The sequence below is a fragment of the Hemitrygon akajei genome, chromosome 5, assembly GCF_048418815.1.
Source record: "Hemitrygon akajei chromosome 5, sHemAka1.3, whole genome shotgun sequence".
NCBI classification, from domain to species: Eukaryota; Metazoa; Chordata; class Chondrichthyes; order Myliobatiformes; family Dasyatidae; genus Hemitrygon; species Hemitrygon akajei.
The window spans coordinates 32,326,283-32,352,008 of record NC_133128.1 but is presented as its reverse complement, the minus strand read 5'-3'; the positions used below and the strand labels follow the sequence as shown (position 1 = coordinate 32,352,008).

At 39.4% G+C, this 25,726-nt stretch overlaps 1 protein-coding gene across 2 annotated transcripts in view; it reads left to right on the top strand.

Annotated features, from left to right (window-relative positions):
- The window catches only part of dcbld2 (discoidin, CUB and LCCL domain containing 2), a 104,143-nt gene that overhangs the window by 62,802 nt on the left and 15,615 nt on the right, over positions 1-25,726 (top strand). For both annotated transcript variants that reach the window (XM_073045145.1, XM_073045144.1), the window contains exons 6-13: positions 7,914-8,047; positions 14,815-14,855; positions 15,492-15,707; positions 18,560-18,684; positions 20,010-20,166; positions 23,160-23,279; positions 24,925-25,018; positions 25,431-25,480. In XM_073045145.1, coding sequence (XP_072901246.1) covers positions 7,914-8,047; positions 14,815-14,855; positions 15,492-15,707; positions 18,560-18,684; positions 20,010-20,166; positions 23,160-23,279; positions 24,925-25,018; positions 25,431-25,480 — 937 coding nt within the window. The remainder of the gene's footprint in view (positions 1-7,913; positions 8,048-14,814; positions 14,856-15,491; positions 15,708-18,559; positions 18,685-20,009; positions 20,167-23,159; positions 23,280-24,924; positions 25,019-25,430; positions 25,481-25,726) is intronic.

Genomic DNA, 25,726 nt, shown 5'->3' with positions numbered 1-25,726 from the left:
TGCTTCTAAAGGATATCTCCATTTAGTCTCTTAAACTTTTAAAGCTATATCTCTAAAAGTTTCTATGTATTACCTATTTTCCTGTTACAGGTTATTTATTGTAATTCCTGAAATGTTTTGTGCACTTTATGCAGTCCTGGGTAGGTCTGTAGTCTAGTGTAATTTTTTTTTTGTCTGTGTTGTTTTTACTTAGTTCAGTGTAGTTTTTCTACTGTTTCATTTAGCACCATGGTCCTGAAAAACGTTGTCTCCTTTTTACTGTGTACTGTACCAGCAGTTATGGTCGAAATGACAATAAAAAGTGACTTGACTTGACATTTCAATCTCCATTCAGCACTGCAAGACAGTATATTTCAGATAATTAGAATTTCCTGCATTAAAAAGTTGTATTTTCCTTTTTCTGCCCCTCTGCATTTCTATATTGCTTTGACAATTATTTTAAATTTGAGCCGTCAAGTTAATGACTTTTCTGCCAATGGAAACAGTTTATTGTGATTGAAACCAAATTGTAATTTTTTGAACATCACTATTATATATTTCCTTAAGCCTTGCTCTGGGGAAATCTGTCCTTTAACTCTTTCACATTTTGACTGCACTCCCTTTCCTTTCTTAACAGAGCTAAATTTTTAACTGCTACCTAAAGTTTAATGCAAAATATTTACAATCTCAATTCTAAACTATAGTTACTGATTGAAAAATCTATAATATTCAAATAGAGTAAATTGAAGACTTTGAGGGGTGAAAAACTAAAAGCATTTTAAACTGGATCTGATAAAACGCAGCAGATAATTGAAGATGGCAGGTAAACTCATCAAGTACGGCACAACCAGCTGAGTCAGACACTTCCAGTCTGTTAGGTCATTTCAGAGTGGAAAATGCAATGGTGTGTAATTCAAATTCTGCCCATTACTCACTCAAATGATGCTTGTTTATTCTAAATGTGGTTTCTTATAAATGTGATGATATAGTGACTGGTACTGTACAGCCCAGTGATGTGTGGTCACACTTGCAAATTAGCAGCATACCTCAGCGAAACATCCTGTTTCAAAACCGTTGTTTGAATCATTCCCAGTGACGAGACCCAATACAAATCATTTACTTTGTGTTTTGACATGTTGGTTTATGGACGTCTAGAGAAGATGCACTGTAGCTTAATGTATTCCCTTCACTACCTCTTTCAGTGAAATTTAAAATAAATGGCACAGCTTCTGCCTTAAAGTTGTGGACAGCTGGGTGTCGTGTGAATGCATGTATTTATCTCCTCTTCTTCAGTCATTTCTGTCCTTGAAAGAACTTTCTTTTTCTGCTTATAAAAATTCATTCTGGCTGGGGTTGGAGGGGATATGATGTAAATGCAATAACATTTCAATGCAGTAATACTTAAGATTAACAGAAAAGGTTGCATGTTAAAATTTTGAATCTGTAAATGTTTAGAATGGACCTCACCTCATTGTATGTGGAACAAATTCTAGTCTGTATGGGAATTGAAAAATTAACTCCCACATTAAAAAACATCCCAAACAGGAATGTTAAGCACTTTTACACATTATTTGCTTATTGTCTGGAATCCTGATACGATGAAATGGGCAGAGGCATAAACAACACTATTGTAAAATGATTTTGCCCAGAAAAGTTCAAAGACAGTGACCATTTCGAGTAAAGGTGCTTCTAACCACCTTTCCATAATACTTAGTGGTACTGACTTTTCTATCAATACCCTGTTGGATCACCATCGAATAGAAGCAAAACTGTGACACCAAGAGTAGTTTGGAGATTTAGTATTTTGCTGAGTCATGCCTCTATGGTCCCTAAAGCCTTTCAAAAATTCTCCGACTTCCGGTAAGATGGCGATTGCTTAGCTGCTCCGAACTTTTGTTCCGTTACTGTCGCTACCTTTGCACTAAATGTCTCCATTTTATAAAGCTTAGATAGGAATTTTTTCGGTATCTCTTACTTGCCTGTGAACATATCTAACCTACAATGTCTAGCAAGAGTTCTAAATCCAGGAGAAAAGAAACTACGACTTCGTCAGACGTGACGATGAAGGCGCTTGAAAATCTCCGAGACAAAATCTTAAAGCAAATTAAAACCGCTTTCAAACAGTTAGAAGACAAACTGGATTGGATCAACGATAAAGTGGACAAACATGCTGAACACTTATCTCGCATCGATTCGACTTCTGAAGCTTTAGAAAGTCGGGTTCGATACTTGGAGACTCTCTGTTCCAGCTTAGAGGAAAAATCTAACAAACTTCTTTCCAAAATGGTGGATCTCGAAAATCGTACGCTGTAACATCAGAATTCTGGGATTACCAGAGGCGACTGAAAAGGGATCAACCGTGAAGTTTTTCGCCGAGTTTCTCTGTGAGATATTCGGGAAGGATCTGCTTCCAAACCCGCCCAAGCTTGAACAGGCACACAGAGTTAATGTCCCCCCCGGAATTCTGGGCACCCGTCCGCGACCAGTAATCTTGTGTTTCTATCAATACCAGGTAAAACACAGTCTGATTGTGGAGGCACGTCGCAGAGGCTCTTTTTCTTTCCAGGATACAACCATTCGCTTTGTGGAAGATTTTGCACCCCAGACCTTAAAGATGCGCGCTGAGTATAAAGGCGTAATGAAAGTGCTTTTTGATCGTGGTTTCAAACCTTCCTTTCGTAATCTTGCTGACCTAAGAATCAAGTTTAATACCGGGGAATTCAAGTGGTTCAAATCAGCGAGGGAAGCCGAAGCGTTTGTGGCAAGTCTTCCGGCTATCCAGTCATCTTCGGAATCTGATCGGACTTCCTAAAATGGTGGATAAGTACTCCTCGTAGTAAAATTACTTTCTCTGGACTCGGAATTCACTTGAATCACTCAGACATTATTCACTGAAACTCTAAAGGCTGTTGACAATCTCTCCCGGGATTTGGTGTGTGTGTAATCTATTTTCACCTCTGTATAACTTTACCTACAGAGTTCTACAACTAAATCTAACTTGTTTTGGAGGTTTGAAGTCTTTAGTGAAGGCCTCCCTGTTTGTCGGTTCACAGTTCAACTGCTGATTTATTTTTCCTCTGTTTTAAATACTTATTTATTTTATCTTTTTCTTTTCTTCACCCCCTTTTATTTTCCATTCTCTGAATGTTTTTTTCTCCCTTCTCGGTAAACGGTTGATAAATACTCGTCTTGAATTTACAATTTTCCCCTTCCTCTTTTTTTTCTTTTTCCTTATTACCTTTTTTTTCCCCTTTCTCTTACTTTATCCTATAATATTTCGCGGGTAGATTAGTTTTGGTTTTCTTACGATTTTCTCTGTATTAAGTTGTATATCTCGGCAGAAGGTGTTCTAATCTGTAGTTATGTTTCCTAGTGCATAAACTAGTTACTGTTTGTTATAGCATTTATACAGAACTGCTGTCAATGACACAGATCTGGAAGTTGTATTTGGGATAATTTCTTTGGTAGAGCTAGCTACTTGTTTTGGTAGCCGTCTAGTTTTGGGTTGTGTGGGTGGGGCGGATTTTCCAGTTCCAACATTTCTTTATTGTTTAGGACATGTTTATATTTTGACCTTACGAATCTATGTTTACATCTCTGCTCCCAGACTGCTATTGTACTGCTGGACTTTTTATATGCCTGCTGCCTTTTATGTATTAGTAATTGATAATGGCTAGTGCACTTAAATTTGTGAGCTGGAATGTAAAGGGACTGAACCACCCTGTTAAAAGGAGGAAGGTATTCTCACATATTAAACAACTCAAAGCTGACATTGCTTTCCTCCAAGAAACTCATATTCGTTCATTATTCAGTTCTCAATTCGGATTTAAAGTTCCATAAGATCTGGGGGCCTTTTATCGACTACTTTCATAACCTTCCTCTTGACTAGGGTTTTTTTTTCCCTTCGGTCCCTTGCTTTCAGCTCCCTTTCTTTTCTGGTAGTAGGCATTATTATCCTCTGTTGCTAAGTGTATTCACAGTCTGGGAGTTTGATTGTCCGGACTTATACTCTCTATATTGTGTGGTGGTTGGTCTGGAATTGTTGTTTTTTTTTCTTGTGTTGTGGGGTTTGGGGAGGACACTAAGCTCACTTGTCTTTAATTTAGGTGCTTTTTTGTTAAATTCTCTTCCTCTGTAGCATATTGATATTGTATGCTTAACCTTGCTCTGTATTAATGCTCCTCATTGGGATTTGGGGTTTTTAATTTTGTAAAATGTTTTGAAAAACTAATAAAAAAAAATTTAAAAAAAAATAATAAATTCTCCACGTACTCGGCTAAGTCAGGAGCATGAACAAATGAGTTGGGCTTAAGGACCTGTTTCCATACCATGACTCTGTGGATGAATAAACTGTATCCCAGGATGAGTGTGATTGGAAATGTAGTTACCACGAAGCTCAATGCCATTTACGGATGCAATAATACTAAGCTGGCTCTGTATCCATCAGTGGTATTAACTCAACCACTATAACACAATGTCTGCCACATGAATGTTTGCAGCAGTTTACCAAGGCTTGCTTAACAGTGCCATCCAGATCCATATAGGTGAAGCTATCCCCCAATTTCTGCCTGCTCGTACAATGTTTTGACTTCAAAATATAAACCTATTTCTACATTATTGCTGGTACTTCCACCTAATGACGTTATGGAGTGCCTCCAATCAAACTGAAGGAAGCAGCTAGCCATCATATTCACAGGAACAATTAATACATCACTCTTTTAAGGAGATTGAGAGGGGATCTGATTGCAACATATAAGATTATTAAGGGATTGGACAAGATAGAGGCAGGAAAAATGTTCCAGATGCTGGGAGAGTCCTGTACCAGAGGGCATGGTTTGAGAATAAGGGGTAGGTCATTTAGGACAGAGTTAAGGAAAAACTTCTTCTCCCAGAGAGTTGTGGGGGTCTGGAATGCACTGCCTCGGAAGGCAGTGGAGGCCAATTCTCTGGATGCTTTCAAGAAGGAGCTAGATAGGTATCTTATGGATAGGGGAATCAAGGGATATGGGGACAAGGCAGGAACCGGGTATTGATAGTAGATGATCAGCCATGGTCTCAGAATGGCGGTGCAGGCTCGAAGGGCCGAATGGTCTACTTCTGCACCTATTGTCTATTGTCTTTTTAAACAAAACGGCCCATGGCTTCCTCACTCCATTCTCAGTTATACAAGTACTTTAGTCTCCCTTGCACATGATGTACATAGTCAAAGTCAGAATTGACCACCAGTTGAAATGATCAAAAAGCAAAGAGTAACTAGATGTGCGTGTTTTCCTTCTCTAGCCTCTCAAACCAGTTTTAACTTCTGTAGTTCCAGAAGCTTGTTTGCAAATAGATGATTGAAATAATAATATAAACAATTTCAAGGGTTGTTTAATCCTTCATGGTTTATTTTCATAATTGCCCAAACAGATGAGTGGCAGGTAACGTGCACATCACCAAAATGCACCGATGCTTTTTGTTATTCTTATATTTGCATATTCGTGCAAAATTACAGGATGCAATATAAATGAGAGATTGCTGCACCTCGTACCATGTGGTGGAGGTGCATCCGTTACATTATCATAGGATATTTCCTTGAAGTTGCTCTGTCAAGGAACAGCTGAAACCTATCTTTAAAAAATGGAGCAGAGGTGATGTGGACCTGGTTTTAATTGGACATCAACATTTAACTAATCAGTCTACGAACTTCATTTAGTAAATCAATTGTATATCTATTTGCTTATAATATGTTGATTGTATGAAAGTTTATTTGTAATGAGTTGTTGTCCTAGAGAAGATAATGGCTATGCATGGGAGATGGAAGTATGACCCCAAATCCCATGGTTGACACAAATTATGGTTGAACTGACTTGCTCTTGGTGTAAACTCAAGGAAAGAGTCGTGCAACTGCCCAAGGAGCCTGGGGCGTGAGACCATTAGACCATAAGATATAGGAACAGAATTAGGCCATTTGGCCCATTGAATCTGCTCTGTCATTTCATAATGACTGATCCAATTTTCCTGTCAGCCTCAATCTCCTGCCTTCATGCCCTGATCAACCTCTGCCTTAAATATACATAAAGACTTGGCCTTCACAGCTGCCTTTGGCAACGATTTCCACATATTCACCTCTCTTTGGCTAAAGAAATTCCTCCTCATCTCTGTTCTAAAAGGGTGCACTTCTATTCTGAGGGTGTCCTCTGGGCTTAAACTCTCCCAGCATAGAAAACATCCTTTCCACATCCACTCTTATCATGGTCTTTCACAATTCAATAGGTTTCAGTGAGGTCAACCCTCATTCTTTTAAATTCCAGCAAAAACAGACCCAGAGCCATCAAATGCTCTTCATATGACAAGCCATTCAATCCTGGGATAATTTTTGTGAACCTCCTTTGAACCTTCTCCAGTTTCAATACATCCTTTCTAAGATAAGGGGCCCAAACCTGCTCACAATACTCCAAGTGAGGCCTCACCAGTACTTTATAAAATTTCAACATTACATCCTTGCTTTTATACTTTATTTCCCCCCCCCCCCGCCCATAATGAATGCTAACATTGAATTTCCCTTCCTCACCACAGACTCAACCTATAAATTAACCTTAGGGAATCCTGCACAAGGACTCCCAAATACCTTTGCTTCTCAATTCTTTTGTATTTTTTTCTCCATTTAGAAAATAGTCAACCCTTTCACTTATTCTACCAAAGTGCATGACCATTTACTTACCAACACTGTATTCCATCTGCCATTTCTTTGCCCATTCTCTTAATGTAGCCTCTCTACTTCTTCAGAACTACCTGCCCCTCCATGTATCTTCATATTGTCTGCAAACTTTGCAACAAAGTCGTCAATTCCATCATCCAAGTCATCAACATATAATGTAAAACGAAGCGGTCCCAACACAGACCCCTATGGAACACCTCTAGTCACCAGCAGCCAACCAGACAAGGCTCCCTTTATTCCCACTCTTTGCCTCCTGCCAGTCAGCCACTCACTGCTTTATCCATGCTAGTAAGATGTCTCAGAATATGCATTGTCCATGCACTATGCAATCAAAAACAGAAGACATTCTGCAGATGCTGGAAGTCCTGAGCAACACAGACAAAATGCTGGAAGAACTCAGCAAGTCAGGAGGCACCTATGGAGTCAAACCAGCATGAAGGATCCTGATGAAGTCATGACTATTTATTCCCCTCCATAGATGCTGCCTGACTTGCTGAGTTCTTATATTTTGTGACTGTCCAATAGAAAGTTGGAATGAATTCCTAGGTACTGATTTTAAAAATGCAAAAAGACACTTAGTTTTAGCTTACATTGTGATCAACAAGAATTTAGCTTACATCATTATATTACAATATAAACCAGCAGGATATTTTAAGAGCAGAAAAAAGTCATTAGGCCTATCGTGCTTGAGGGAAAAATTTGCTTGGTTCTCCCAATTTCCTCCCAGTGGAAATTTTTCAGAAACTTTGGAAAAACAATATAAATAAGCACTTTTAACCATTTATACTGGTCCCTTAAGGTTCATCTGAAGTTTAGCAGGAAATTGAGATAATCCCTTTGGAAATTCCAAAATGTTAGTTTTCTGATTGATTTCCACTGCAATGTTGTCTTTCTTAATGCATCCCCCCCAACTTCTTCTACTTTCAGGAATTCTGACTAGCTCTCAGAGGTCCTCTTTGGTAATGTATTCTGCAAACATGTTAACTTCTATGTAAAAACAAATAATTTAATTTGTTTCATATTCCTAAATCCACCATCTTTAACTGATCTCTCAGGTATTAAATCCCTGAGTTGCCAGCACTGTGAATAATTTGTCAAAATCAATGTTTCTAAATAAAACAATGTCTTTAAAGGAAAGAGAAACCTTCCTTCACGATTCAAGCCTGTAACTTATTGTATAAATCTGCAGTGAGTTAATGTGCACAATGAACATTGACTGTTGTTTCTTTTTCAGTCTTCGTTGCTATGTATGGCTGGTGTTCATGCTGGTGTGGTGTCTAATTTTCTGGGTGGCCGGATCAATGTTGTGATCAGTAAAGGCATTCCATATTATGAAAGCACTCTTGCAAATAATGTGTCCTCGAAATTGTAAGTACATAAATTAAGAAAAAAATGTCACTTTCACTTGGGTAGGGGAGATTCATAATCTTATAAAATTGTCATGTATATAAATAGAGTAAAAATATTTTGTTTTATGTGTAAAAGTAAGCACCAAGAAGTGATAATTGGTATTGGATAAGAACTTTGGAACTTATCTATTCCACTTGATGCAGCAGGTTTACCTTTTCTCCCATCCACTATTGGATACTCATCCCCACTGCAACTATCCACGTCTTTGCTGGTATCAGACATCACTCATCAACATTCCTAAGATCTAGAAACTTCATACCCACCACCCCCAGTGCTATAATTAACCCAGCTATAGGATCCTAACTGCTTTTGGTCTGCAGTCTCCTTTGCATTCCTTCCCTGGCTAGATGACAGGCAGAAAATGTGCTAAAAAGGAAAGGAACATTATAACATTAGAACTGCTGAGTATGCAGGGCTACACAAATTGTTTCATCTCTCCCCTTCTTGGGCTTCTGGTCATAAAGCCAGCTACAGTCAACAGTGGACACACAGATTTAGTAGAATCAAACTCAGCAGAATGCTTTTCAGCCCTTTGAATCTATATCAGCTTTCAAGAGTGAAAAATCTTGTCCCACACCCTTGTTTTTGTTCTGTGTCCTGCGTTTTCTTTTCCTTCAAATATTCATCTAATTCCTTTCAAAACCCCTGGTTAAATCTATCAAGCAGTGTAATCTAGAAATGAACCAGCTATTGCATAAAAGAAGGAAGTTCTTTATGGCTACTTTGGTTATTTTGTCAGTCATGTTATATCTGTATCTTCTAGTTTTGACCCTTTACATGATAAGAACTGTTCCTCTTCACATTATTCAATATTCTCATCTCTAGATTTGCATGCATTTTGCTGGAGAATATTTAATTTCTTTAACATATCTGTCATCTGTGTTAAGATCAGAAATATCTTCTGGCAGCCTGTCTCTCTTCCATCATCCTGTTCAATGACATTACCTTTGCAATTGTACATGCATCTCTATTGATCGCTACCAGTGGCTTCATTTCTTAACTTAATTGTAATTGAAGAGCTCAGTATAATATATACTTGTTAAATATATCAAAACATCTGCCCATGTACCAGGTTAGCCCAACGTCAATTCCCTTATTGAGTCATAGAGTAATGCAGCATGGAAATAGGTCCTTCAGCCCATTTAGCCACTGAGCACCTCCCTGATACCTCCAATTGTCTGCGTTCAGCCCAGAACTCTCCAAGCCCTTCTCCACCATATACCTACCCAAACGCTGCTTGAATGCTAAACTTGTACACTCCTCAATCACTTCCTCTGGCAGCTTGTTACAGGTACTCGCTGACCTCTGTGTAAGGAAGTTATCTCTGAAACCAGCATGAGGCTTTCAGAGTGAATGGCAGTGGTAGAGCAAAGGAGCTTGGGAATACAGATCCAATATCCTTTGAAACTGGAATCACAGGTAGATCACGTCATAAAAAAGAACTTTTTTGCACATTGGCCTTCATAAATCAGGGAACAGACTACAGGAGTTGTATTGTTACGTTGCAGTTGTAGAAGAAGTTGTTGAGGCCGAAATGTGCAGTTCTAGCCACTAAACCTACAGGGAAGATATCAGTAAGCTTGAAAGAGTGCAGAGAAAATTTACAAGGATGTTGCTGGGAATTGAGGACCTGAGTCATAGTAAAAGGTTGAATAGGTTAGGACTTCATTCCCCTGAATGCAGAGGAAGGGGAGCTCTTATAAAAGTAGGCAAAATAATGAGGGGGTATAGATAGGATGAATGCATGTAGTTTATTTCCCTTTGGGTTAGGTGAGACTAGAACTAAAGATCATAGGTTTAGGGTGAAAGATGAAATATTTAAGGGGAATCTGGAGGGGAATTCCTTCACTCAGAGGGTGATATGTGTGTGGACTGAGCTGCCATTGGAATTGGTAGATGAAGATTCAATTGTAACAATCTGGATAGGTATGTGGATGGGATACAGGGCTATGGTCTGGGATCAGTTAAATGGCACTGAGGAAAGGAGAAATAGATGTTCATGCCATCAGCTAACTGGCACCAACTTAATGGGCCAAAAGGCCTGATTATGTGCAGTAGGATTCTATGACTCTATGACTGGTTTTCCTTTTAATTCTTTCCCCTCTTGTACCTGTGCCCTCTAGTTTTGGATTCCCTAATCTTGGAGAGAAAGCTTATCCATTCCCCTCAATTTTATAAACCTTTAGGAGGTCACCTCTCATCCTCATACACTCCAGGGAATGAAGATCCAGCATAGCCAACCTCTCCCTATAACTTAGGCCCTCTAGTGCAGTCAGTATCCTCATTTAAATCTCTTCTGCACCCTCTCCACCTTGAAAATGTTTTTCCTATAACAGGGTGACCAAAATACCAAACACAAGAGATTCTGCAAATGCTGGAAGTCCTGTACAAACCCAAACAAAAAACTGAAGGGCTCAGCAGGTCAGACAGCATCCATGGAAATAAGTGAAGAGTCGAAATTTCAGGCTGAGACCTTTCAACAGGACTGGAAAGGAAGGGAGAAGACACCAGGATAAAAAGATGGGGCGGAGGGGGAGGATGACTAGCTAGCAGGTGCTAGATGAAGCCAGGTGGGCGGGAAGAGTAAAGGACTGGAGAAGAAGGAATCTGCTAAGAGAGGATAGTGGACCATGGGAGAAAGGGAAGAAGGAGGGGCACCAGGGGGAAGTGATAGGTGAGGAGAAGAGGTAACAGGTCAGAGTGGTGAATAGAAGAAGAGAATGGGCAGGGAGAAGATTACTGGAAGGAGAAACAGATATTCATGCCATCAGCTTGAAGGTTACCTAGATAGTATATGAGGTGTTGCTCCTCCACCCTGAGAGTGGCCTCATCGTGGCAGAAGAGAGGCCATGGAGGTGATGGAGGAGGTGTCTGGGCAGGTGTAGTATTTCTGTTGCTTGCAGGGACATGTGCCAGGAGGGAGTGGGGAGGGATGAATGAACAAAGGAATCGCTGAGGAAGCGATCTCTAAGGAAAGCAGATAGTGGAGTGTGGGAGGTAAAGATGTGTTTGATGGTAGGATCTCACAGAAGATGTGAAGCTGCAGAGAATAATGTTGGATGCAGAGGCTCATGTGGTGGTAGCTGAGAACAAGAGGAACAAAATCCCTGTTAAGCGGTGGAAAGATGATGTGAGTGTAAATGTCCAGGAAATGGAAGACATGCAGGTGAGGGCAGCATCAATGGTGGAGGCAGGGAAACCCCTTTTTATTTATTTTTTTGAGGAAAGGGAACAACTCTGTCCTGGAAAGGAAAGCCTCATCCTGGGAGTTGAAGGAACTGAGAAAGGGAATGGCATTTTTACAGGAGACAGGGTGGGAATAAATACAGTCAAGATAACCATGGGAATCTGTAGGTTTATAAAATATATCGATTGTGCTTGTCTCCAGAGGTGGAGGCAGAGAGATGAAAAGAGGGGAGAGAGGTATTTGAAATGGACCAAATGAATTTAAGGGCTGGTAAAATTTGGAAGCAAAGGTGTTGAAGTTGATGAGCTCATGATGGTGCATGAAGCAGCACCAATGCACTTGTCCATGTGGTGCAAGAATAATTGGGAAGCATTACCATGGAAGGCTTGGAACATGGACTGTTCTATGTACCCAATGAAAAAGGCAGAGATAGCTGGGGCCCATGGCTACCCCTTGGCTTTGGATAGGGTGGGAGGAGCTGAAGGAGAAACGGTTACAGGTAAGGGCCAGTTCTACTAGATGGAAGATGAGATAGGTGGAGGGTAACTGTCAAGATCTCTCGTTGAGAAAGAAGCAGAGAGCTTTAAGGCCTTTTTCATGGGGGATAGAAGTGTATAGGGATTGGACATCCAGAGTTAAGGTGAGGCGATCCGGGCCTGGGAATTGAGGAGTCGAGAGTATGTGAAGTGTCACAGATGTAGGTGGGAAGAGACTGAACCGAGGGATCAATTGTGAAGGAAGGGACACCCTGTTCTTTGAAGAAGAAGGACATTCCTAATGTCCTGGAAAGGAAGGCCTCATCATGGGAACAGATGTAGCTGATCTGTTCCCAGGATAAGGCTTTCCTCCTTGTGGATCTTGGGTTGGAGGTAGAAATGAACAGTGCCGGGTAAGGGAACAATGAGTTTAGTGGTAGTGGATGGGAGTTCTTCTGAGCTTGTCACTTGCATCAACTTTGACTCCAACTTCCGCCCTGACCTTAAGTTCATTTGGTCCATTTCTGACACTTCCCTTTCTCAATCTTTCTGTCTCCATCTCTGGAGACAAGCATCTACCAATATCTTTTATAAACCTACTAATTCCTACAGCCACCTTGACTATACCTTTTCCTACCATATCACCTGTTTAAAATATTTATTCCCTTTTCTCAGTTCATTCATCTCCGCCACAACTGTTTCAGGATGAGGCTGTTCTTTCCAGGAGATCAGCGATGTCCTCCTTCAAGAACAGGGTTTCTCTTCCTCCACCACTGATGTTGCCATCACCTGCATCTCCTTCATTTCCTGGACATCTGCGCTCATTGCATCTTCCCACCACCTTTAACAGGAATAGAGTTCCTCTTAACCTCACCTAGCACCCCATCAGCCTCTGCAACTTCCATCATCTTCAACAGGATCTACCCCCATGGGGGCAGGGGGGGAGGACTGCTTTGTCCAGCACCTCCATGTCATCCACAAAAAGTGGAATTTCCCAGTGGCTAACCATTTTAATTCCTATCCCCATTCCATTTCGGGCCTTTCGGTCCTCTTTTTTCACAATGAAGCCACTCGCCGGGTAGAGGAGCAACACCTCATATTCCATCTAGGTAGCCTCCAACCTGATGGCATGAACATTGATTTCCCTGATTTTCCCTTCTGGTACTTTTTCCTCCTGTCTACTTGTGCTGCCACTTGAAATGAACTGTGCACTTGTACCCCCAGGTGCCTCTGTTCCACTACATTGCTCAGTGCTTGCCATTCACTATGTAAGCCCTCGCCTCACACTTACCTAAATTGAAAACCATTTGCCATTTCTCACCCCATCCTCCTAACTGGTTGACATCTCTTTGTGATTCATTGCAACCTGCTTCGCTGTCAATAAGGCTACATCCACATGAGACCGGATAATTTTGAAAACGCTGGTTTCACGTAAAAACGATAGGCATCCACACTATGCATTTTTGAAAATATCTCCGTCCACATTGAAACGGAGATTTCGGCGAATCTCCTCCTACTGGGCATGCGCAGGACACATCTACTGAAAACAAGCAGCATGTTTGGTGTTGAATCTCGCCGTAAAAGTGCGTGCTTGTGTAGTTACAGACTAGAAAAACTTAAAATGATGGACAGCTGTTGACTCTCGCGCAGCAGAACTTAAAAGTAAAAAAAACAAATACTGGAGCGTATGGGGGCAACCGACAGGGAGTTCACAGACAGATTGACCCGGCTGACGACGAACATTGAAAAACTGACTAACTCTGTTGCATTAATAAAGCACCTTGTTAAATGTATAAAACATGTCAGCATCAGTATTATCTTGTATTTCCATACGATGTTACATTAGGCTGTTACACATCTATTGTCAGAGAAGTACTTGCATAAACAGGTAAACCACCTTCATACGAGCAAGGACAGAAAACAGGGCAAAGTGAGTATACTTATTTATTCAGTAAGTTATGGGTCAAAGTGTTTGGTGAGTACACTTCTAACTCTTCTGGCTTCGGTCTCGTTGCTGTCTGTTCTGAAATTGTTAGGTTGCGTTCAAGAAAACAATGAAATAGCGCACTGCTGTCTGATAGCGTTTTCAGATTTCTCCAGTTACCCCATCCACACTGATCTGCCCGAGCAGCGTTTTCAAAAATACCCACCCTGGAAAGCGTTTCTGAAAAGCTCCGGTTTCAGGGGACAAAAACGCAGTTTTAGTGTGGACGGAGGGTAAAAACGAAGAGAAAAAGCTTGGTTACGGATTTATCCAGTGTACTGTGGACCTCCTCATTTAATTTCCTCAGGAAAATTGCTAATTGCCTCATGTACATTAACATCCAAATAATTTAAAGTTCAAAGTTCAAAATAAATTATATTAGCAGAGTACATATATGTCACCACATACAACCCTAAGATACTTTTTCCTGCGGGCATACTCAGCAAATCTATAGAATAGTTACTGTAATCGGGATCAATGAAAGATCAAGAAGAGCATAGAAGGCAACAAACTGCAAATGCAAATATAAATTAACAGCAATAAATAACAAGTGCATAAAATAACAAGATAAACCGTCCTTAAAGTGAGGTCATTGGTTGTGGGAACATCTCAACAAATGAGTGTAGTTATCCTCTTTTGTTCAAAGGACCTGATGGTTGAGGGGTAGAAACCATTCTTTAACCTGGTGGTGTGAGTCCTGAGGCTCTTCTACCTTCAGCCTGATGGCAGCAGCAAGAAAGCCTGGATGGTGAGGATCTTTGATGATGGATGCAAAACAATGAATAACAGACCCCTGGGGCACATGTCTCCAGTCAGCGAATTGACGTACAATCCTCATTCTCTGTTTATGTATTGTATATAATTTCTGAAATACCTCCCAGTTTGGAGTTGTATTCCTCTCTGTTGCTTTATTCCACGGCAGTGAGATTAAATCTCTAGATAACTCATTCAAACCCAACGAGACTGCCTCAATCAATGTACCACAAATATTCAGTAGTGCATTTTAAACTGAATGTAACCTAATTTAATTTTTTGCCGGTGCATAACTTAATCTTATCAGTCTCCCTTAATTTTACAGAGGACCGTTATCGGCTAATCTGTTTACATTCAAGACCAATGGTGAGTGTACATTCAATATAACCATCTTTAATTATTTGTGCTACATACAGCTTTAAGTACTCAGCTTCTCATTTAAAAATGATGGGATCAATAATAAACTTGTATTTGTGCTGTTTGTTAAATATTAATCTTTTTTGCTTGGATACTCCTCCCTCCCAAATACAGGCACCTAGGTCTACAGATATAATTCTCTCTATTCCACGAGTCTGTGATTCATGCTGGTTAGAGTTCCAAGGGAGGTTATCACTTTATCTCAGTTTAAATTGAGGCATTCTTTCATTTTTACAGATGATTTAGATGTTTCATATTCTGAGGGGGGCCTTTATTCCATTCATATTTGAAGGATAAAGGACCAAATAATTTTCTCATGAGAAGGAACACTGATTTTTAACTTGGATAACACTGTAGATTTACCTGTTATTGAGATGCTTCCTCCTTCTTGGCTCTAAGTAGAATGTGGTCTCATCCAAGCAAAATTTGCCTTACTAAAGGATAGTTTGCCTACCAGGCCAACTCCAGTAGTGGGTAATTCTTACGTCATTATAAGATACTGGCTTGTGTTTTTATTTTGTAAAGGTTGACACTTATGTACATGTGAAAACTGATGATTTTGGGTGCTTATTACATGGTCTGTAGGTTGCTATGGAACATTGGGAATGGAATCTGGCGTCATTAGAGACAGCCAGATCAATGCATCTTCAGTTTTACAGTGGCATGATCCTTCAGGAAAATTCCATGTCTGGGGGCCAGAAAAAGCACGCCTGAAGAAGCCAGGCTCCCCCTGGGCTGCATTTCACTCTGATGAAGCCCAGTGGCTACAAATAGACTTAAAGAAGGAAAAGAAAATAACAGGTAGGTTAACAGTAATTGTCCTTTTAATAGAGGTTGAACTTGTGTCCAGGTGTGTGGTTCAGGTGCAATGGCCCTGTGAGGAGACCTAGTAAAACTTATAGACCCCTTTATGGAGAAGCTGGTTATGCTGTAAAATATGGATTCCCTCATCTTAAAATTGTACAATTGTTAAAGCATAAAATGAGGTTATTCAGTCTATTAAATTTATGACACTTCATAGTAGACCAGTCCCAGCAGTCCCAATCCTTGGCTGATTTCCCCATAGTCCTGCATTTTATTCTCTTTCAAGTGCCTATCCAATTCCCTTTTGAAGCCTCTCAGTCCACTTGGTGATACTGTTTTAGCCTCTTCTAGTCCTCTCCAACCTCTATTTAGTGCTTACTGCATCATGGTGCTTTTGGCTCTAATATTTCATCACTGAAATTTGACCAAAGATGTTATTTTTTTGTCTTCCTTATCAGATGTGGAGTTTGAAACTAACAGAAAGATAGGCTTAAAGGCCTCCTTTTTTGACTTCTCAGTTTGAGACCAATAGAAACTATTAATAAACAGACAGGGTTAGAAGTCACCTAACTCAGGGAAGGATAGCATAGATTTAATAAAGGGATGTCTAATTAACCTGTTAGAAGTTTTTGATGAAGTAACGGGGTCAAAATGCATTTGATAATGTGCATTTAACATGCACGTCATCAAGGCTGGCTGCATTAACAGGAAACGGTAGTAGTAAAAAATTGATTTTCAGAATGTGGTTGTCCAGTGACTGGTATTATGATCTCTGCTTTTCTTGATATATATTAATATATTTTTTATATGGTGAAATTTGCAGATGATGTAAAACCTAGAGACACAGTGACCTGTGAGGAAGATGATAGTAGACTTGTGCTGTGAAAGTGGATGGTCATGTGGCATATCAAAAATTAATGCAGTGCTATATTTTGAGTCTGAAGAGGCCCATCAGGTTCAACTTAAGTTTAGACCATAAGATCAAATATAAAAGGAGTACAGGGACATAGAGATCTGAGAATAGATCTGTGCATAGTTTGATGTAAGTGGCAGGGTAGGTTAAGTAATTGTCAAAAAAAGCAACAACGTCTTGTTCTTTATAAATGGATTATTAGAGTATAAGAGCCAGGAAGATATGATAAACCTTTCTAACACAGGGAATGTTTTGGCTACAACAGGAGGGTTATGTCCAGTTATGGTGCCAGGGTTTTAGGAAAAATGTGACGATTATGGAGGTGTAGCAGAGATTTACCAGAATGATTCCAGAGATAAAAAGAATTTTAATAATGTGAATGGACTGTTCTTGGAACAAAGGGTGCAAGGAGACTAGGTAAAAGGATTTAAAATCATGACGGATAAAGATAGGGTAGTCAGTACACTAGACACTTCAATACAAAAGAGCTTTAAGATTTTCCCTCTGGATGGTGGAGAGAACTGGGGGGGCAGAATATGAAGATTATTGGTAAAAATGAATCAAAAGTGAAATGTGGATTCTTGTGTTTTAAATAGTGAATGGTTAAGATCTGCGGTGCAATGTCAAGGGTGAACTGCAGGCTGATTTTATGATAACAAAGCTGAAAAGTCTCTGAAAGTCAAAGATATCTTGTAGAGTTAGAGGAGAGAGCTGATGCAATTAGCTGGATTGCTTTTGTTTGTTTCTGGTACGTACTCAAGGGGCCAAATGATTTGTTTCCATGCCATAAAAGTTCCATGACAGGATTATTATTGCTGATGCATGCACTTCATTTGAGCATCTTAAATTTGTCATGATCATAAATAGTTGATGTAGCCGCTTCAGGATTGATGACTGCACATGTTATTGGTAGGTACTGTTATCAGCTGATTCTGAACTATCACAATAAAAATAAGCACACTTAGGAGATTCCTAAAGCATTGAATAGATACACTGCAAGAAGTAATAACTGGAAAGAACAGTTTAAACAAAATTAGATTTTAGGCAATGAGAGGGAGGGAGGAATTGGATCAGAATTTCAAAGTTGGGATGACTAGAAATGTGAAAATAAGGACACTATTCATTGTACAGTGCCATTTACAACCATGGCAAATCAAAGTTTCAAAGTGAATTTTTTTTTTATCAAATAAGGTATAAATTATACAACCTTAAGATTTGTTTGCTTACAGGCAGTTGCAAAATAAGGAATCTGAAAGAACCCAATTAAAAAGAGACCAACACCACCCCTGCCCCCCCCCCCCCCCCATGTCCACAGGGAAAGAGGAAAAAAACACAAAACAAATCATATAAACAATACAAGTGAACAACAACAATCAGAACCAAATTGAGTCTTTAGATCCAAATCCCCGGAGTAGGCCCAAAGCCTCGGTATTCAGTTCATCATATTAGAGGGGCAAATCGCCACCAAGTTTGCAGACACAAAGCACAGCAGCCCGGCAGTCACACAGCCTTAACATCATGCAGAGAGAAGCCCTCAGACACTCTGGGCCGGCATTTAAATCGTCTGAACCGGGCCCGCAGCTGGAGAACTGCACTGGGCTTAGATTTTGCTGCTGAACCTCTCCATATCAGCTCAGCATCCAGAGCAATACAATCTCACCCAACTCTCACCACCCTGCCCTTCCAGTCTATATGGGCTGGCATTTAGATTGTCCAAGCAATGTGAGGAGTGGCACGAGGACCCAGGCCTCGCCATGGCAAATTGCTCCAGGCCTTAAACACACTGCACATCAGTTCACTTTGGTGCAAGGTTTTTGATTATTTCAGTTGTTTATATAGATTAATGAAATAGACTAACCTAACCTCATTAACTTGAGCAAGTAACATTTGAAGTCTGTTTGTTTATAAAACAAAATGATGCTGTTTCCATTCTTAGGTATAATTACTACTGGTTCCACTCTGGGTGAATATGCTTTTTATGTCTCCGCATACCGAATCCTATCCCGTGATGAAGGAGAGGATTGGAAGGTTTATAAAGAACCAAACAGTGACCTGGACAAGGTCAGTATTGATAAAAGCTCTTTAATTTAAAAACATTAAATTAATTAAAGGAAGACACGAGAGTCTGGGAATGCGGGTATATCTTCGTCTTTTTGCTTTAAGCTAGGCATGCACGTGTCGTGGTAGTGCGACGACATATGCAGTTCACATATTTTTGCGTATAACCATAATGGGTTATTTAAAGGAACAAGAATGCTTTATTAATTTATAATATTTATTCAATAATATTAAGCTCTGAACAATGTAGATTAGGTACTTTAATAGAAATGTGGTATAAGATTTTGAAAACAGGACTTTCTAAGTGACTTTCTGCACAAATATTTTTAATATTTTGCATAAACATATTTAGGATTTTAAAATTAAACTGAGATCTTTTTTAAACGTACTTTCATGAATGGACAGTGACAAAAAGTGCCTTTCAGAGCATTTGATTTTCTTTTTTGGCTAGTTGATCATAGATTTCATGGAAAATCAGTGAATCTGAATCTTAAGACCTGGTGTCAATAATGCAAACAAAAAATCACTTTTCCAAAATCTAGATATTTGTGACTGCAGTTTTCCTTTTATTTATTCTAATTGCAGAGAATACTATGTAACCAATATTCTTACGAATTTTTTTGATAAATCAATGTTATCCATCCAACAAGAAGGCATCTGCCTACACATAAATAATGTGAAAGCACAAGTGGTTAGCTATACTGACAAGTATATTTATCTTATTTTATCTTCTGCTCCCACACTCCACTACATTTCGTAACTATCTCCCTGACTATTCCTCACACACTCAGTTGGATGCCCTGGTGTTCACCCAACTCCTTGTCCACTGTGAGGGAGCATTTCTGGCCAGCGGATACTCCAGCTGTTTCACTGATCCAATGTTCTTCTGCTGAACAGCACAGATATAATACTGGATACAAGCTGTTTAGACAAATTCTGTAATTAACTGAGACTGCTTGCCCTGAGAGTAAACTCAAAGCATCACTGTTTTTCTTGCAATGTACTTCTTGAAAGAAATTTTTTGGACAGGTTTGCAATTCCATTGAACAAGCTCACATCTACCACCTGCTGTGCTGGAGATGTCAGTTAGATGTTTTACGAGGGGGGGAAAAGAAACATTTGATTGGGATTTGTTTATGGTTGCAGAAGGATTGTGAAGTCTTCCTTGTTACCACCAATCTGCTATTCTGATCTTAGCTTGATTGTTGTACAACAAAAAGGGGGGGGGGGGAATGGAAAAACAATGAAATAACAAAATAATAGAAACATATTCACTATCAGAAAGAAAATCTAACTACTTCAGATTTTTTTTTTTCAATTTTTCTCAGATTTTCCAAGGAAATGCTAACAATTACCAAGAGGTTCGGAACAACTTCATCCCACCTATTATGGCCCGCTACATCCAGATCAATCCAGTGCAGTGGCATCAGAAGGCAGCACTAAAAGTAGAGCTACTGGGGTGTCAGCCACTCCAACCATCTTTGGGTAAGACTTCATTAAAGTGCCAGGTAAAGTCAAATTACATGAAACTTCTAATATCCATGGCAGGATCTTTTCTGGTGATTAAAAGTGCCAGTCTCCTTCAAAGTTGGAATGCAACGAAACTTTTATTCTTATAGGGCTTAAAATTGCTGAAATCCAACTTGGGACTACAGCTTGCTAAACCTTGTGTAGAAAATATTGATAGTTTGGTAATGCCAAATTTGGCATAGCAAAAATAAATAAGTTCTTCCCATGTGCTTCACCTTTAACTTTGTCAAAAACAGATGTAAACTAGGCCAGTGCCAGGATAAACTTGGGCAAGGCATTTTGTTGAGTAGTTTATCAGATGTAAAGCTTTCATATATGGCAAACATGGTCATTCATATAGAATGATAAAGGGGAGAAAAATAAGTTGGAAGCTGACAATGGTTGACAGATTTACACTACAAAAGTGACACACAAAATACTGGAGGAACTCAGCAGGTCAAGCTGCATCTATGGAAACGAAGAAACAATTGATGTTTCAGGTCAAGACCCTTCTTCGGGACTGGAAAGTAAGGGGAAAGATGGCAGAATAAAAAGGTGGGAGGAGGGAAGGAGAGCTAGAAGGTGGTAGTTACAGTCAAGTGGGTAGGAAAGATAAAGGGTTGGAGAGGAAGGAATCTGATGGGAGAGGAGAGGGTTCAGGGTAGGTGATGGGCAGGTGAGAAAAAGTAAGAGACCAGAGTGAGGAATAGAAGAAGAGAATGAGGGATTTTTTTAATTAGAAGGAGAAACCAATATTCATGCTATCAGGGTGGAGTCTATCCATATAGAATATAAGGTCTGACACAAAGGTTGGGGGTGTTGTGGATAGTGTGGAGGGTTGTCAGAGGTTACAACAGGACATTGATAGGATGCAGAACTGGGCTGAGAAGTGGCAGATAGATGGAGTTCAACCCAGATAAGTGTGAGGTGGTTGATTTTAGTAGGTCAAATATAATGGCAGGTTATAGTATTAATAATAAGACTCTTGGCAGTGTGGAGGATCAGAGGGATCTTGGGGTCCATAGGATGCTCAAAGCAGCTGCGCAGGTTGACTGTGTAGTTAAGAAGGCATGCGGTGTATTGGCCTTCATCAATCGTGGAATTGAATTTAGGAGTCGAGAGGTAATGTTGCAACCATATAGGACCCTGGTCAGACCCCACTTGGAGTACTGTGCTCAGTTCTGGTCATCTCACTACAGGAAGGATGTGGAAACCATAGAAAGGGTGCAGAGGAGATTTACAAGGTGTTGCCCTGGATTGGAGAGCATGCCTTATGAAAGCAGGTTGAATGAACTCGGCCTTTTCCCCTTGGAGCGACGGAGGATGAGAGGAGACCTGATAGAGGTATATAGAATGATGAGAGGCATTGATTGTGTGGATAGTCAGAGGCTTTTTCCCAGGGCTGAAATGGCTGCCACAAGAAGGCACAGGCTTAAGGTGCTTGGGAGTAGATACAAAGGAGATGTCAGGAGTAAGTTTTTTTACGCAGAGACTGGTGAGTGCGTGGAATTGGCTGCCAGCAACGGTGGTGGAGGCGGATACAATAGGGTCTTTTAAGAGACTTTTGGATAGGTACGTGGAGGTTAGAAAAGTGGAGGGCTATGGGTAAGCCTAGTAATTTCTATGATAAGGACATGTTCAGCACAACTTTGTGGGCTGAAGGGCCTGTATTGTGCTGTAGGTTTTCTATGTTTCTATAAGGTGTTGCTCCTTCACCCTGAGGGTAGCCTTATCTCGGCAGTCTACTTGAAGCAATTGTCTTCATAATATTTCAAGCAGGCTGTCTTTGGCAAAACAATGCAGGAGCCATATTAACTCGTGCACTGAGTTATATTGTAAGAACAAAATTGTCTACTACTCCTTAATAGTTTGTGTTCCCACTCAAATTTCATTCTCTCTAATTCACAGTCTAGCTCTCTTTACCTGATTCAACCTGGATTGAAGTTGTCCTGCTTTAAGTGAGCTGCACACACGGGGGCAATTTGCAGTATTGTTGGATAGATGCCAGGTTGTAACAGCCTGGCTGAAGACACTACTAGTTCTGGAACACACCTGCTTTGTTACCTGCTCCCAAAGCCTTTGCTGTATCCAATGGAGTAAATTAAATTGGCTGAAGACTGGCTTTCTTTCTAGTTTTTTTATTCAATATGAATATGAGCCAGAAGTTGGAAAATGGGAGTCGCTCTTTGATGTCAGGTCCAGGATGTATACTACTTCAATTTGAATGTAGCAGGAATAGTACAACTGAGTTGCATTTAAAAGTCACCAACTGAGGTTGGTCTTTTGTCAGAGTAGGCCAGATCATGTAAGCTTGGGATACTTTCTTCCCTGAAAGATATTTGGGAACCAGATGTTTTTACATCATCTTTGTTGTTGTTTTTCCAAATCTCAGATGATTAACTAAACTTAAATTCCACAGTTGCCTTGGCGGAATTTGAACTCAAGTCTCTGGATAGATAGTTTAGGCCTGTGGATTAGTAATCCAGTAATTTAACCACTGCACCACCAACATGGTTTTTAAAATTTTGTTTTAAATGGTAACCCAGGGATGGGAATTTGATGCTGATTTTCTCTGAAGTGCATTTTTTTTTGGCTAATGGTTTTACCTTGGCAATGGATGTACTCAGGTCTTCTATTCTTTGGAACTGCTGACTTGGTCTGTTTCAGGACAACTGGTGCAAACATGTTTGTCAATGATAGTGTAGGAAGTTCTTTCATTGTTGCTTACATGTTGAGGTTCCGAGTGTACAATAATTGGTATTCTGGTCAGTTGTTTCCTTAGGAAAACACAAAACCATAGACTTGTTTCCAGAGTATAGAAAAGAAAACTGGTATTTTCAATAGAGTCATCACAAATTTAATAAATATTTTATATGTATTTATATAAATCATTGTATAAAAATAAACATTTAAATGATTTCCTGACTAATTCTCTTGTGTTACTACATAATTTCTGATATGTGTTGCAGCTCGAGCTCCAGCTCAATCTCGACCTCCTTTGCTCAGGACAGAAATCACTCCAAAGTTTGAAAAAACTACATTTACACCAGATGTCAAGAACAATTCAGTGACTCCCAAAGTGTCCAAAGGTAAACCAAAGCCATCTGTGATGTCCTTTATTAAGTGAAATGTGACTCTGTTAGAAACGTAGCAAGTCAAGTCCATTGATGTATTTCTTAGTGTAATTGATGACTGAATGACATGCAAATCACTAATATATATGGTGGTGGGCAAGTTCACACTTATTTAAGGTCAGATGATAGACAGTGCAGCAGAACATTGCACAATAATTGGAGAAGACTACCAGTGTTCATTTTACCAGAAAAAAATGATGAAATTGTGTAAAATAATCCTTAAAGCATTAGTAAAATACTAAAAATACTGTTCCATTTAAACAACATTCAAGGTATAATTTTGAAGCAGTGGTGTGTGTGTGTGTGTTACAGGAAATAATCATGATTTTTGCCTGTGATAAACAGCCCATTTTTCTACATCAGTAGAAACAACAGTAGTACTTAATTCAGTCCCAATAAAACAGAGAAAATCCTGCAAGTGAATGCAAAATTTAACTAATGGTCAGTTTGTTTTAATGTTCAACTATTTTCATGATAAAATCTTCTCTTGATTAGTCTTTTTCACTCTTCCCAACCTCCTTGCCAGAAAATTATAGCCAATAGCTGAGTGTAATTCGCCATAGCAAGACACACCAGACCCTGCCAGTTATTCACTGTTGGTATATAATATGGAATAGTATATGTTAACCAGCTATTCTTAAGAAAGAAGGCGAATGCAGAAGTTGAACTTCTGGTCCCCATTACTTCGATTCAGGTCAGCTGACATCGGTTTACAAAGCACCACATGAAGATTTATTCTGGGTACTTCACTGACTAAATGAAGTTATCGAGAATTATTCCCATGCCCCACTATTAATCCTTTGGGTCAGGATGCGTGGCGGATTCCCAAATGGAACTCAGTTGCCTACTGTTAACCTCCTGTTTTCATTGATGGTGTTTTTAAATGCTTTTCTATTCAAAATGATACTGTAAATCAACAGTGTGGTAATCCAGATAATTTGGTCAAGTATAAGGATGTTTTATTGACCACAATTGCAGTTTGCAATAAAAATATAAATGTTAAGATGCAAAGTTAACCACACAGTTTGTTTCAAACTAAGGCTTGCTAGGATAAACTTTTCCAGTGCATTATATACTGCACGTTTGTAAGCTTTTTTCCTTTTTATATTCATTCCCAGCTCTAATTTGACATGATCTTAGATGAATAACAAGATCAATTTCTTACATGTGCACCCAATATTTTGTAAATCATTAATTCATTATCAGCTTGCGGGAGATGTACATCAGTTGAGGTAACTTTTGCACATGTTCAATTTGTTTTACTAGATAGGTTGATAAAGTTTTAAAGTTTTTTACACTGGTCTCTCATGTTTAAGATCGATCATGCATACTCAATTCAGGATTGCAGAGTTTTATCCTATCTACAGTAACTGTACAAATATACCTGACATTGAAGTTTTGATTGCAGTGCACAATCAGTAATTGTAAATGCAAATATTACAGGTTTCCCAGATGCTTCAACAGAATTTAAAATATAACCTAAGTTTGTATTTCCAATTTAAGTATAGTAATATGAGATTGCAGGTCTTTATTATATATAAAAAAATGTTAGTCTGCACTTGGCTGTGGCTGAATTGCAGCTGTTTTCAATGGATTTCAGATGTGGCGTTGGCTGCTGTCCTGGTGCCTGTATTAGTCATGGTGCTCACTGCTTTTATAATGGTCCTTGTATGTGGCTGGCATTGGAGAAACAGGTGAGCATGTGGATCGCCAAAACACTGCAATCACATAAATAATGTTTATATACTTTAGGAAAAAAATGAAGAGCCTTGTTAAAGCTATTGGAATATTTTTCCTTTGGCCCTGGTAATTAAGTAGCAAGATTTTTTTCAGTAAATTGCTTGTTTGTATGTTTTAAGAAACCCTGAAACTTATTGTTTTTGAGGAATGCATGTAATAAAATTATGGAAAAATTGGTTGTAACTTTAATAGATAATTTCTATGCTGTCACAATTTTTTACGTGGACTCTACTCACGTCTAGATGTACAACTGTTTATTGCTGGTAATGTACGTTTTTAATTTCCTGTCTGATGCAGTATGTATATGTATGAAGTATTATTCACAACTGGGCAGCTAGTAATTGAAGTTTTTTTTGCCCATTACAGAAAGAAACCTGTTGAAGGACCATACAGTCTGCCTTATTGGGATCGAGCAGGTAGGTGTTGACTTTTCATCATAGTGAGCCTGTAGGGAAACTAGCTTTTCTTCCAAAGTAATGATATTTCACTGATGTATTACTCCAACTTGGGTGTTGAGTTCTGCAGTGGGAGCTTCAGTGAACTTTATGATTGGCAGTTGCTAAGGTACAAAACAATTCCATTGCTGTTGTAGTAACAATATTTTCAGACCATATTCATAAAATTATAGTGTTTCCCATCATTTCCTAAGTGAAATTCATGTG